The 14670-nt window shown below is 45.3% G+C and overlaps 1 protein-coding gene across 1 annotated transcript in view; it reads right to left on the reverse strand.

Moving 5' to 3' along the window:
- The window catches only part of UST (uronyl 2-sulfotransferase), a 298701-nt gene extending 289336 nt beyond the window's left edge, over nt 1-9365 (reverse strand). Inside the window, exon 1 of the mRNA XM_045066253.1 lies at nt 8618-9365. Within this exon, the coding sequence (XP_044922188.1) occupies nt 8618-8864 (247 nt within the window). The 5' untranslated portion in view covers nt 8865-9365. The remainder of the gene's footprint in view (nt 1-8617) is intronic.
- Nucleotides 9366-14670: the final 5305 nt, after the last annotated feature.

The following is a 14670-nucleotide window of genomic DNA, read 5'->3' on the forward strand; positions in this document are numbered from 1 at the left end:
TTGTTATCAAGACTATGAAAGTCATACTCACCGAGCTAGAGAAAAAAAAAAAAAAATCAGTGGTGTTTCCAGAAATGCAGTAGGGCTAAATATAAAATAATTACTTAAATCACTCACCAATGAGTGAAGTAAGAATTGCTTAATCAAAGCCTCGACTTAAGGGGATATTAATACCCTTCCTCAAACAAGGGTCAATGGGTTTGTGCACCGAGCCCTAATTTTATTTTGTCCTAATTTGCCCTTCTCAGTTTAAATCCATTTGCTCAGGACTTCAAAAACCATGTCATCTTTTGGTCTCATCTCCTTAAAGACAAAAAGTCATGCTGGCAATGGACTAGCTAATTTAATACAAATCACTAGGTAAGGAAGACACTGTCTTAGAGAGAGTAATAACCCATCTGCAAGCTCCTGAAACAACTGGTCAGGGTTTGGGAAAACGACAAGAAACAAGAAGTCTGCTTTCTAGTCATATGCAGCCAAAGCTCTAGACTGAGCTCAGATATTCTTGATTATACAGGAAGAACTCTGTAAATGTAATTCCAAATCTCCACAGGTAAAAGGCGGACAATTATCCCCATGCACAGAGGAAATCTTTACAGAACTCTATGTCATAGTGGCTTTAATATCTTTGCTTGGAACATATGCTTCAAACAGCCAAGAAGAGAAGAGACAGGAAGAGACAGGCCGTAGACATCACCTGAGCTTAAGTCTTTCCTGGCACTCCTCCTCATGTTCTCTACTTAAAATAGAGACCAAACGAAACAGGATGTGGAACCTTCACGAAGAACAGTCTGCTCAGCAAATATACGGAATCCACAGATAGTTCCTGAGGGTCTGTGTGGAGCACCCAGGAGAGGTGTTAGAGTAGAGATGGAAGGTATTGGAGAAGCTTCCTCCTTCCAAGGAGCTTGCCTACAAACTATCAAAACACAAGGTAGACTATCACAACTTCAGACATGACCATGAACTAATGACGGGAGTTCAGAGATCATCATTGGAATGTGGGCTTCCTAAACCATCAGCAGAGGGGCTGTTGCAGAAGTGTAGCCACATAATGAGACCAGAAAAATAAGGCAGGGTCTGTCTCTGGGAAATTACAGACAACACTAAACAGCTGTCTGGTTCCCAGGTCACTTTCAATAGGAGAGTGTTACACACTATGCAAATTGAGCCTCTGCCAAGCACATAGAATTGACTGTACCTATCCTAAAGCTTCTCATTTTGATAACACATATTTTTAAAACATACTAAAAACATCTAACACTTTTAGGAAAAGCAACTAGTATTTCTTTCTAAAATCCGTAAGTTAATTTACTAAAGAGAAACACACATAATCCTGTTCCTATATATGTGTCCTCTATGTTGTAGCACAGTGTGAATAAGAAATGAACTGAATATGACTTCTAATTTTATGAGAATGTCCAAGATCTCCTTGGGAGCCTTGTAGTACTTGTATAATGGACATGAAGTACCCAAATGTTTTCCCCTACTGAGCTTATCAGCTCCATTACAGTGAGCAAATATAAGACAAAATACATCTATTGTACTATAATCTGCTGTTCAAAATTAGCTAAACACATATTTCACATATAAGTCACAGTAATCTTTGTGACATCTATAAAATGGGTTGGTGCCAGCTCCACATAAAGCTTCATACATGATAGCTAAACGTAGACAACCAAAATGTTTCCGATTCAAAGTGATCCATGATGGTAAACAAGACCCCCCAAAATTCTTTTGAAGAGATCCTTGGTTTTGGTTAATTGTTAGGAATTTATTTAGAATGTACTAAATACCCAGACAGTGTTCTTAGCACTTTGAAGGTGACTAAAGAATGAAACTGTTTTGCCCCTTGAGAATTTACACACCTATAATAGTGAACAATCCATAACAGTATTGGGTTTCAGCCAGTACCATCTTTTGCAACTTCAAAATGAATAGCAGAATTATATATTTGACAAGGGTCTAGTATCCAGAATATATAAAGAACCCTTAACACTCAAAAACACAGCCCAATTCAAAAATGGATGAAGGGGGTTGCCGGGGTGGCAAAGCAATGGACCCTTGGTTTTGGCTCAGGTCATGATCTTCATCACGAGATCAAGCCCCACATTGGGCTCCACACTCAGTATAGAGTCCGCTTGAGATTTTCTCTCCTCCTGTCTCAGCCCCTCCTCCATGTACACTCTTGCTCTCTAAAATGCATCTTTAAAAAAAAAAAAAAAGTGGGCAAAGGATGTGAATACACATTTTTCCAAAGAAGATATACAACGGCCAATAAATACATGAAAAGATGCTCAACATCACTCATCATTAGGCAAATGCAAAACAAAAGCACAATGAAATACCATGTCACAACCATTAAGGGTAATGATAATCAAAATAATGAAAAATAACAAGTGTTGATGGGAATGCAGAAAAACTCAAACTCTCGGGGTGCCTGGGTGGTTCAGTGGGTTAAAGCCTCTGCCTTCGGCTCAGGTCATGATCTCAGGGTCCTGGGATCGAGCCCTGCGTCGGGCTCTCTGCTCGGCGGGGAGCCTGCTTCCCTCCTCTCTCTGCCTGACTCTCTGCCTAGTGGTGATCTCTGTCAAATAAATAAATAACATCTTTAAAACAAAAAACAACTCAAACTCTCATACACTGCTGGTGGGGTTTACAATGGTGCAGCCTCTGTGAAAAGCAGCTTGGTGGTTCCTCAATAAATGAAATATAGAATTATCATACGACCTAGTGATCCACTTCCAAGTATATACCCCAAGGAACAGAAAATAGGTCTTTAAGCTAAAAAACCTGTCCACAAATATTCATAGAAGATAGAAACAACCCAAATGTCCATCAACCTATAATGGATAAACAAAATGTGGTCTATCCCGTGGACTATTATTCTGCCATTAACAGGACTGAAGTTGGGATACATGCTAGAACATGAATGAACCACAACAACAATAAGCCAAGCAAAAGAAGCCAATCACAAAGGCCACATATTGCATGGTTTTATCTCTAGGAGATGTCCAGAACCAGCCAATCTATAGAGACAGACTGTAGATGAGAGTTGACTTAGGGCTGAGGAGATGGAGGAACAGGTGACAGTCAAACGGTGCGGGGTTTCTCTTTGTGCTGATGAAAATTCTCTAACATCAACTATAGGAATGGTTGTGTTTGCCTATGCATATACTAAAAACTATCAAACTTTTAAGAACTTTAAATGTCTGAATTGTGTGATTTCTAAATCATACATTAAGAAAACTTTTAACAATGAAAAGTAATACCAAAATGGGCTTCATTTGGAATTTTCTTACCCAACAGTCTCTACATTTTTTAAATTTTTTGGTGGAATAGTTGTGCTTGGGTCTCCACTTCTAATAAATGAAAGGGTTTATGGTGATCATTGCTGCAAGCTGAGTTTCTATAACAAAAATCAATACAGGTAAGACATTTCTTTGTGGTCCAGTCTAAACACCTTTCAAAATAGAAACACAAGCAAAAGCAGAAAGAGCAAGGGATAACTTCTCACAATTCAAGCAGCCATGCTCTGTCAAATAAGATGCCTTTTCACTGTCCATCACTGCTCCCCTTCAGGACAGCTGCAGAGCAAACTACAGTGTCTGTCCCTGAACTACCCTCGGGGGAAGCAGAAGATACTGTTTCTTCTGGGGCCCAACAAGCTTGACCACTTTCCTCCTGGTTTCTCAAACACAAAGCCAACTAGTGTTTTAAACCTGGATTGATGACAGGGAATTTGAGGAAAGATAGCATCCAGATAATACATATTTATACAGACTTTTAAACAATTCATACTAAGACTAGTCTACATCAAAAATAGTTGACAAGGCAGAATGCTTTTTGCCATTCATGCCATGTGTTTACAGAACAGTCTGCCATAGCTGAATTCCATTTTCTGTCCTTCCTCTAATACAGGGCCACTGTGTCCCCAGCCAACACTATAGGACACATTTGCAGCTATGAACAAGAATGCCATTTTCTTTTTATGTCAACAATTTCTATTGATCACATCACATTTAATCCATTCATTTCCTACATTGCTGTCTGGGGCCCAGAGCAGCTATATTTAAACCATGCCTGATGTGCAGAAGAAAAATTAAATTTGACTTTTAAGGTTGAAAGAAATGATTTTGTAATGGATCTGGGTCTCTATTTTTCACATTTTCTTTAAATTGGTTTAAACCTGGAGAACTTCAAATTCGATGAAGTTCCGTCTCTTTCTCTCTCGTTTTTTGACTGGAAATTGCCAGGCTCATATAGAATATATATAAAGATTGACAATTCTGAAAACTGAAATAGAAGTAGTATATCTCCCTTTAAAGTAGTATAATTTAAAAAATGGAAAGGAAAGCATGTCAATTTGAGATCGACCCAACAGATTCAGTTCCCATAAAGGCTAAATGCCATATCCAAAGCTTGATGGTAAATCATTAGTTTGCCAGTTGTAGAAGATGGGTAGTAAGCCATCTGGCTTTATTCAGTTTACATCAGGGTAACGAGTGTTATTCCAAGTTTCTGGTATTTCCACAGCTCATAAGTAATGAGACTACCGGCAGAGGCTATATCATAACCTAATTTCTGGGGGAGATTTTACTTGATTTTTATTTGTTTTCCATAGCAAATCAAGGTCTGAATGCCACTTCAAAAAGGCAAAGAATTTCACTGAATTAGAAAAACAATGGTCCCCAAGCTTAAGGATAGCCATTTGCCAAAACCCACGCATTTTACCCCACTGTATGTGTTTGTTCTCCCTCGACCCATCTCAAGGAGGTAAAAAATCAAGACCACAGTTATTCCTGCAAAATCCACCCTGCTCCCAACTTACTTTGATTTTTTCAAATCCATTGCCGCAGAAAGTACCTTTAAGGAGAACACACTTTGCCCATTCCCAAACAAACGAGAAAACAAGAACTGTTTGACCCAGCTTCTGTGGGAAGAGAAAGCATCATCAGTGCCTCCTTTCCCTTTCCTTCCCCAATATTCCTTCTGGTTGCCAGCTTCACTCCATTCCACGTATCTCCTAACCTCCAAGAGTTTAAACCAGCTGGAGCTGCAGCTGTTGGCTGGTCCTTCCCTTGAAACAATGGGGCTTAAGCAGCAAAGCAGATGCATTTTTAAAAGTTGATCTGTAAAAAATAAAACCATGCACATCGCCTCTCTTGTACCTCCCTTCTTTCACTCAACTATATAGGAGGCATTCTAAAAGGAAAGCTTTGCCCTGGAACAATGGTTCTCCAACTTCAGACTGCATCAGAGTCACCTGGAAGACTTGCTTAAATACAGACGGCTGGGTCCTGGGCCCAGACTCTTTTTCATTCTGTTGGTCTGGAATGAGCCCCGAGAATCTGCATTTGCAACAAGTTTCCAGGTGATTGCTGCTGGTCCAGGGACCACACACTGAAAACTACTAGCCTAGACAAAGAACAACCTGCTAAAGGAAGACAGAAAGTTCAGGAATTTAAGATTGTAATTGACCGCACCCCCCCTCCCAGGTGTGTGGCTCTGGGAGAGCTGAGTTCGCTGGTACAGGGAAATTAATGCAGGAACGCGGAGTTAAGAGCAGACAGACCAGCTGCTTGACTTATTTTCCTTCTCTGCTGGCCCTTCAAGATACTCATATTAAAAGTATCAAAGAAAGTGAAATTATGCAAATACATAATGAGATTATTTTTAGCCAGTCAGCTCTTCAGATTCCCCTCTCATTTTGGCTGCTTGTAGAGTTATGCAATAGGTGCTCAAAGCAGACAGATTGGGGTTCAAGTCCTGCCTTACCGGCTGTGTGTCCTTCAGCAAGTCTGTGAATCTCTGTGTTCTCATTTCTCTCACACTAAAAATGGTGTTTGTAACAACAGTCGAAGCTTACTGTAATATTGGTATGTGGGTACAATTTCACTCTGCATGTGTGTTTACTGGAACATACACAATGAATGTTAGCTTTTATCATGAATGGTCCTATCTTCTGGATTTGCTGTGAGAATATTCAATATGTTAAATATCATATGACCTATTTGATACAATAGGTTCAGTTTATTGTCATAAATATCAAGTAGCTACTATGTGGAGTTGTATTATATTATTTAAGTATATTAAAATAAGTTCCTGTCAAGAAAATTTTTTGCTATAAATATTTCAATTTGGAAAATTTTGACTTTATATGAACTTACATTTAAGGAAAATAGTTGTCTCCAAAATTGCCTAACTCAGGAAATTGAGAGGATATGTTTACTAACCACGAATTTTGTTTTGACAGACACTAAAATAATAGAATGGAGGAAACAAGGGGTAAGTATTCTGCAGACACCTTGGCCTTATATTATTAAGGGTATATTTTAGACCCTCTTAAGACCACAAGCACACTTTCGCCCCCAAATCATTATATTTATGTAACAAAACAACAGGGAGCAAATTCGGCCAACGGTGTCTTATTTTCAGTTTACAGTGATATCATTTTTTTCACCCATCATGTCAGTCAGAAACTTGATGATGAGTTAGTAGTAGCAGGAGCCATGTTTGCCCCATAAGTTCTTCCCAGTTCCCTGAGTGAATGCATCCTTCTAGTAACTGAGCCCCCAAATTTATCAGGTCTCATTTTTTGAAATATAGTATGAAAGCACTCAATTCTGGGAACAACAGACTCTGGCTCAATTTTCAAAAGGTTAACATGCTGGATAGTTCAGTTTCTTGATTTTGCCCCTGGTATAGCTTTGTTCTTTCTACCTCTCAGGACTTCCTGCCCCTGAGAAGGGATCAGAAACACAACATTTCAGGACCTGGGTGGAGGTCTGAGATACAACCTAGTCCAGCCCCTAACTTTTACTAATGAAAAAGCTAAGGCCCAGCAAGTTTGAGTGCCCTGCCTAAAGCCAAGTGCTCTTGAGGACACTAAAAACAGATACCCTTATTCCCCATCCACTGTTTTTCCTGCTTCAATGGCCTCCACATTTTGCTTAAGGGGAATTTCAACAAAGAATTCATCATCAGATTTTATAGACCCCTGGACTTCAAAAACACTTCCCAATGCCAGTTAATGCTGAGATGTTGTTAACTCTTAAAAAAGGAAAGAAAGAAAAAGGAAGGAAAAAAAGTTAGCTTTGGAGCACTAGCAGGTGTCTCAATCTAAGAAGCTACCGAGACTCCAAAATCCAGAACTCAGGGAGAGAAGAGATTTGATTCCCTAATAAAAGTGCATATTATCCCAAATCCTCTAAGAAACCAGATGCTAAAGATTGTGCTTTGGAAATCTGCTTGGACAATATTTTCCGTAAAGCATCTTAAAAAACCATAGCTCTCCGAAGTTTCTACTGAAACCTTTAAAATCTGAGCTTCTCTACATGGAAGGAACATGATTTTACCTGCTTTTATATATCAAAACGCTCCCGACACAGCCTGCTAGCTAGACCTGTGGCTTCTGCGACTTGGGGGGGGGGGGAGGGTGGACTTTTGAGGTGAAGTGTGGCAGCCTCCAGCCAACTGGAGTCTTTCGGCCCGATATGGTCCAGCGCTTCAGAGGCTTCCCTTTGCACACCGGCTCCCGGCAGGCAGATGCCGGATGTTTGCCGGGTGGCTCAGGTTCATCACCTCGGACCTTTGCGAGGAGCTGGCGGCTCCCCTGCCTCCCCCCACCCAGCCCCCCCACACCCCGCCCCTGCAAAACCTCTTCTGGCCACGACGGGTGAGAGATCTGCAGCCTCCCTGGGTCTGGGCGCGCGCCAGCCGCGGTCCGGGGACCTGGGCTTGCGCTTGCCTGGCTCTGGCACCGCCCTCCCCGCACCTCAGAGCTGCGGGTCACGCCCTCTCTCTGCAGCCGCTCTTTTCTCCCTGGGTGCAACCCCTTCCTCACCTCTGCTAAAAATAGGCGGCCTCGCTTTTAAGAAACCAAGCGCAAGCCCCCCCCCCCCCCCCCCCCCAAAAAGTTCTGACTTGAAAAACACATGCAGCGCAGAGGTTCTTCAGGTCAAAGTAGGCGACACTGCCAGCCAGGCTGACCCGCGCCCTCGGATAGCCCCGGACCGCCCCCTCCCTGGGCGCGGCGGCTCCCCGCGTCCCCCTCGCTGTTGCCGAAAGACAAGCCAGCCCAGGGTCAGCACGGAGCCCGAAAACTGCCTCTGGGCCACTGAGCTGACAAGCAGGAGGGGGACTCGCGGGGAGGAACTGGCAGAAGCAAGCGGGGTGAGGAGCGAACCCCAACCCCCGCACGACCCGGAGTGCTCACGGGACTGAGGACGAGCGTCACTGACCATGCCCCGAGCCCGAGGGCCGGGGTGCTTTCCCCTCTCCGCTCCCCACATCTCCCGGCCAGAAAACACACACTCGTACACACCCACAAACACACACGCCTGCACTCCGCCCCAGACCGAGAGGCAGAGGCGGGGAAGGTATGCGGTGCCCAGTCCGGGGTACCTGCCCCGCGCGCCACCCAGGCAGCGCCTCCGCCTCGGGGCAGAGGGACCGACGCGCGGGAGAAAGCCGGCACCCGGGAGTCCCACTTGGGGAGGCTCGGGGCGCCGGCGGGCGGTCGCAGCGCCACAAGTCCCCGGCGTCCCTCTACCCACCCCACCCCCCGCACAAGTTCGCGCGGCCGGCGCCGCCCTCGCCCGCCCCCCTTCCTTACCCAAATACTGCCGCAGGTCGAGCAGGAAGCGAGGGGGTCCGCCGCTGAGCTGATAGAAGAGGGAGCCCAGGCAGAAGACCAGCAGGGTGGCCATGCAGAAGCCGTAGTCCCGGAGGGAGAAGCGCAGGAAAGGCAGCAGGGAGACCCGGCGCTTCCAGCTGCCCAGGCCTGGAGGGGCGCCCCCCAGAGGGGCCCCATGGGGCCAGGGATCCGCGCCGCCGCCGGGATGCTGCTGCTTCTTCTTCATCGCCTGCTCCGCCGCCTCGCACAGCCTGCCCGTGCCAGGAAAAGGTCACCCATCCGCCTGCGAGGAGGAGAGCCCGGCCGCCCGGCTGCACATGGGAAGGGCCGCGCGGAGGGCAGCCCGGGTGGGGGCGGGGAGGGGCCGAAGTTGCCGGGCTCAGGAGACTTTCCTCGGCATGGTCCCCGCCGCCGCGGCCCGAGCGGCCGAGGTGCCCAGCCCCGGCTCGGCCCGCGCCCGCTAGCGCCCCCGCGCCCCGCGCCCAGCAGCGCCTCGGGCTCGCTCGCGGCCGCCGGGGCTCGCCTCCAGCGCCAGCGTGGACCCCCTCGGCTTTGTGTCTGTCGGTCTCGGCGGGTTTTGTCCCGGTTCAGACTCCTCTAAAAGACGGCAGGGAGGAACAGGAGGCGGACACCAGCCCCTCGCTCCACCTCCTTGACAGGGGTTTTCCTTCTTCCCCTCCCCTTTCCCTCTCCGGCTCTCCGCAGTCCTCTCTCCTCCCTCTTCCCTCCCTCTCCAAGCTCGGGTCTCCGGGTTTCTCCCGGGTGTCACGTTACTGCCTCTGACCGAGGGACGAAGGGGGGGGGGGCGATTATTCGCAACTAGGAAGAAAGTTTCTGGGTGTTTTTCTCCTTCTCCCTTGCTCTACAATCTGGCCTCAGTTTCTGCGCCACCAGCGACCTCTTGGGGGCCCCGCTCACTTCCCTCTTGTAAACAGTCCTCGGGCAGGAAGAAGCACGACTTCTCTAACTGTATCTGTATTTTTTATTTTATTTATTTTTTTTTTTTCATTTCAGAAACTTGATTCTCCTTCTGTATCCTGAGCGGCTACAAAAAGCCAGTAAAAGGTACTTGGGTATATATTCCAGGCTTCACTGAGATGGTCAAAGAGCAAGTGGAGTGAATTAAAATTAAACATGCCCCATGGGGCCAGGCTCAGCGCCCCGACTTCTGGAAGAGAAAGGGAAGAGGACGCTCTCTTCTTGCTCACCCTGACTCTTCAGCTACTCCTCCAGAGAGCTGCTCCTCCACGTAGCAACCAGAGAGGCAAGACTCAAGGAGGTCCTTCCTCTAGCAGAGATGAAGGGGAAGAGCCCTTACATGCCCCATTTCCCTTCATTCCATGGGAAGCCTCTGGGCCTGAAAGAAAACCCCCCAAGGTAGAAAGACGGCATCCCACACAGATCTGGCAACCGGAGGTGGGCGATGCACGAAAGGGGTGCTCTCATCAGACACTTTCAGTAAGAATCATTTGTTGCTGTATAGAGAAGCTGCACCACCTGAGGCTAAAGTGACTTGCCCAAGGACACAGAGCTCCTAGGAATTGGGTTGGCAGTCACACTCATCATATCTGTCCCACCCTCAAGCCCACTATCCTAACCACTGCACTGCACTATCTCCCAGCCAGGATCCTTTTCCCATAATTTGCACAGCGATTGCAGGAAAAGATATAGCTCACTGAGCCCGGGCCGCCTTGAGAAACGGACACCTTGAGTTTTGGTGCCCTCATCTCTGGCTCCTCTCTCATTCCAATAGCAGAGGACCAGTGGCAAGGAAGAATCAGCAGCCAGGACCTCTATGAAGACTGTTTTCCTGAAAACCTTTTTAAAGGTGGGTATCTGAAAACGTTTCCATGGAAAATTGGGGAATAGGATCCTAAAAGCAAGAGCTTATAATCTAAGAGTAAAAGAATTTAACTGTAATCCATACGTACCTGTCGCTCCTGCTCTGAAACAATGAAGACACATAGATCATAAGCTGGAGAGAGTTAGAGATGAGGTGGGTAGTCACACACACATACACACACACACACACACACACACACACACACACACTCTACTTCCCAGTTCTCTGTCTTAGCCCACTTCCTCAGGGATCAGACGGCTGCTTTGGGATCCCAAGGGAAGGAAAATCCCTTTATTCTGTCACCAAAAATCCTGAATAGACTCTTAATGGTTTGTTTCACATTTATTCTGTGAATCAGAGATTTATTTGGATTAATATGCACATTTGAGAAATGTGAATGCCCCCGAGAGAATTGAGGCAATCAGTCATTGCCCATTAATGCAAATTACTTTAATCACCACACTGAGTAGCCCAGAATAGGCTCTCAATTAATAATTTTTGCGTTAATGAAGAGGGACCAAGGGGTGGGAAAGCAAAGCAATGTTGATGATGTTTCAGAGACCACCTTTGACAAATCAGACCTGTACCTGTGACCTAGCCCTGTGAGATGAATGTTTTTCATTAGATGTACCGTGCAAGGTCCTGCGTGCTTGCAAGGCCTGCCCAGGGTCTAGAGACTTCTCTCCCGGAACAATTTGGGAAAGCTTCCAGTTCTTTCCCCTCAGCAAAGGAATGTGAGCAAGAGTGAGATTATAACAGGGAGACGAGGCAGGAAGAAAGGAAATAAACAGCTGTAAAAGTAAGTAAATATGGGAAAAAGTGTTTTTTTTTTCAATTGTGAAAAAGTTATGAGGCAAGGACAAGGGGATGAGGCCCAGCTTTGAAGAAACACACTGTGACATGAAGTTAGAAAGAAAAAATAAAAACAGGTCAGTTTTTAAAAGATTGCGTTAATGGACTAATCACCTTTAAAAACTCAGGAAGGAAAAAAATAAAAATAAAAATTCAAGAAGGGAAAGAAACCAAGAAACAAAGAAGTTCCACATGGGAAAAAATGACTGGTATTTTTGGGGGGTAAAACTTTGGGGGTAAAACTTTGCTCTTTGAAGTCCTTTAAATGTCCCATTAAAACAAAACCAAAAAAAAAAAAATAAAATAAATTTATCTGAAGTACTTATACTGATGAATGGTATCTTTATTCAAGCCTTTTATAAATCAACTCGTTATACTTTAACACCTTGACCTCCATTCAGTACCTTGGACTTCTCCATCCCTTCTCTCTTCAATGACTTTTTCTTTCTCTCATCTGAACCCCTCATTTTCAACAATAGCCCCCTCCAACCATCAGTTCCTGTCCTTCTGCTTAGCTCCTTGAGTGTCCACACTCTGGCCATTTCTCGGCCTTTTCAGGAGCCCTCAACTTTTCCATCCATCATTCGGCTTGTGTGTTCACTTGCTTCCTTCTCCAATTTTGATTCCTGATCCTTCCTTGTGATCCCCAACTTGCAGACACCCCTTTGTTCATTCCCTACGTCCTTTCATTTTGTATGGTCCGTACTTGCCTGGCAAAACCCTGTGAGACCCAACGGTGCCACCAGACTGGACTACAGGAAGACATACAGTGTGGGTAATCGCTTTGCTTTAAATTAGCCCAAATGTCCAGCGAAGCTCACTCATTGCTACCCAGCAAACCCACAATCTAAAATGACTGCTTCACCCTTCTGTCTCTCTCCTCCCATCTCCACCCTCTACCTCCATCCCTTCAGTCTCGGCTGATGACCTGGCCTCATGCTTTATTGAGAAAATGGAAGCATTGGACAGCAGCGCCTCCATTTTTCCACCAGTGTATGGCCCACGCTTTCTATCTGCCATCCCATCTCACTGTGTCTCTCCCTGCTTCTAGCAAGGTCAACTCGTCACTGCTCTGGACTCTTGATTGCGCCCTAGCCCAGCCCCACACCCCCACATGCTCTCTTTTCAGCCTTCTGCCTCTCTGTAATTAATGACACTATCAAGACACTTGACACAAAACCTGGAAGTCTTCCTTACTTCTTCTCCTCCCCTCACTCCCATGTCTCACCCATCTGCAAATCGTAAATGTTCTACCTTCAAAAACATAACAAGAATCTGACTTCCTGTGCTACATCTCTGGTCCACCAGCTCTGTCACCTGGAGCATTGCCGTGGGCTCTGGTATCAGTTATATTCAGGTTCAGCTGGGTTGAACTAAAAAAAATCCCAAATAACAATGGCTTGAACAACATGGGGGTGCATTTCTCCCTGTGAAGAGTCCAGAAATAGGCAGGGCAGAGCGGGTGAGGCATCTCCATGCTCTCATCAGGGAGCTGTGGGAGTTTTCTGTTCCACCATCCTCATTTTAAATGTCACCTGAGGATTCAAGATGGCCACTGAAGCACCAGCCCTTATGTTTATGTTCCCAGCTGGCAACAGGAGGAAGCAAAAGAAGAAAAAGACCTCCTCCCAACCGAGTATGTTGTTTTTAAACACTGTTCCAAAAATGCTACCCATCATCTTCTTATAGTTCTTTGGCCAGAACGTAGCCACAAGACTATGGTCCAGTTCTAAGGGAGATCCAATAAACAGATTTAAGCTGGGCACACAGCCGCCACCAAATAATCAGGGTTCTGGTACTAAAATAGGAAAGGACAGGTGGCAATTAAATGGCCACCAGAAGTTCCTGCCTTTCCGCCTTCCTGCTCCCAACCTCTCGCTTTCTATTCATCGTCCTCACAACAGCCAGAATGTCATTCCTCTGCTCTAAACTTGCCCATGGCTCCCACAACACAGAGAGGAAAAGCCCAAGTCATTCCCGTACCCTTTGCAATCTGGCCCCATTGTCTCTCTGACCTCATCTCCTATCACTTTTCCCTGCGCATCCTGCCCCATCGTTGTTCGCCAAACAAAACTTGCTCCTCTATCTGGGCCTTTCCATTTGTGGACCTGTCTAGAAAGTTCTTTCCCCAGATCTATACGTGGCTTGCCCTTTACCTTCCTTCCAGTCTCTGTCCAGCTCTACCTTATCAAACCAGACTTCCCTAACTGCCCCATATATAATGTGCACACACACCGACATTCCTTATTCCCTTCACCTCCTTTTATTTTCTTCATAGAACTTACCATAATCTGAAATGCTGGTATTTTTCATTTGGTGTCTATCTCCCTTCCCTGGAAAATAAATATCCTGATTTTGTCTCATTCATTAACTGTTCTTTCCCCAGAACCTAGGCTAGTGCTGACACTGGCTCTTCACTCAATAAATATTTGTTGACAGAAAAGTTAGCTTCTAATATGAAGGAATTGAATGAGGTTCATTGAGTCAAATCTCATTATTCCGTGGCTGGCCAGTTGGGGATTAGAGGTAGGGGGAATGGAGGGCAGGTCTGTATAGTGCTAGAACATCCAAGTAATCACCAAAGGAAATGTTTGACATTAGAAATATATTATGAAAAGGGGAAAAAAAAGATGGAAGGAAGGGAGGAAGGAGAGAATGAAGGAAGGAAGGAATCCTCATCACCTCCATGACCCCCAGTCTAATCAGCAATTCAGCCATTCCCTATGAATATGAACACCTCATGTAATCATAAAAGGAAAATGAACCCGTGAGTCTTGCTTGGTGTTACCATTCCCCTTGACAGAAGTACCCCTTATCTTCAGCACTGTTGCTCATTTCGGGGATTGAGGAATTCACTCTCTTGGAAAGCCAAATTCCCTGAGCTTTGACTCTGGAAGACCACTGGGTGATATTTGCATCCTCTTCTTTCACTGCCTTGCTAAAAGTAGGACTGTTTCCAGGAAAGTTTTTGAGTTGGAATGCCTATTGCAATGATGGTAAGTTACAAGCCAGCCTGATCTGTTTCTCGGCCTTGGAATTGTGTAGTCAAATGAGTGGTAAACAAGGTTTTAGTAAGATTAAAATTTCATGGGTTTCCAGGCTTGTGGATCCTCGGTCATTGTGTCCATGGGACTTGGTCTTGGGTTCTCTGAACACTAACCAGTGTGCAGCACATAACTACACGCACATCAAGAACAAGGGTGCTCTCCAGCTACAAACCTGCATTGTTCTTCTCCCTCTCTTGTGGAGATAAAGCATAAACACAGAAACAAGCAAAGAAAGAAAATATTCAACAAAAGGGACAAAATATCTTAAATATCAGATATTTTGTAATTAA

The sequence above is a fragment of the Mustela putorius genome, unplaced genomic scaffold (genome assembly GCF_011764305.1).
Source record: "Mustela putorius furo isolate JIRA1106 unplaced genomic scaffold, ASM1176430v1.1 tig00003863_pilon_pilon_pilon, whole genome shotgun sequence".
Lineage (NCBI taxonomy): Eukaryota > Metazoa > Chordata > Mammalia > Carnivora > Mustelidae > Mustela > Mustela putorius.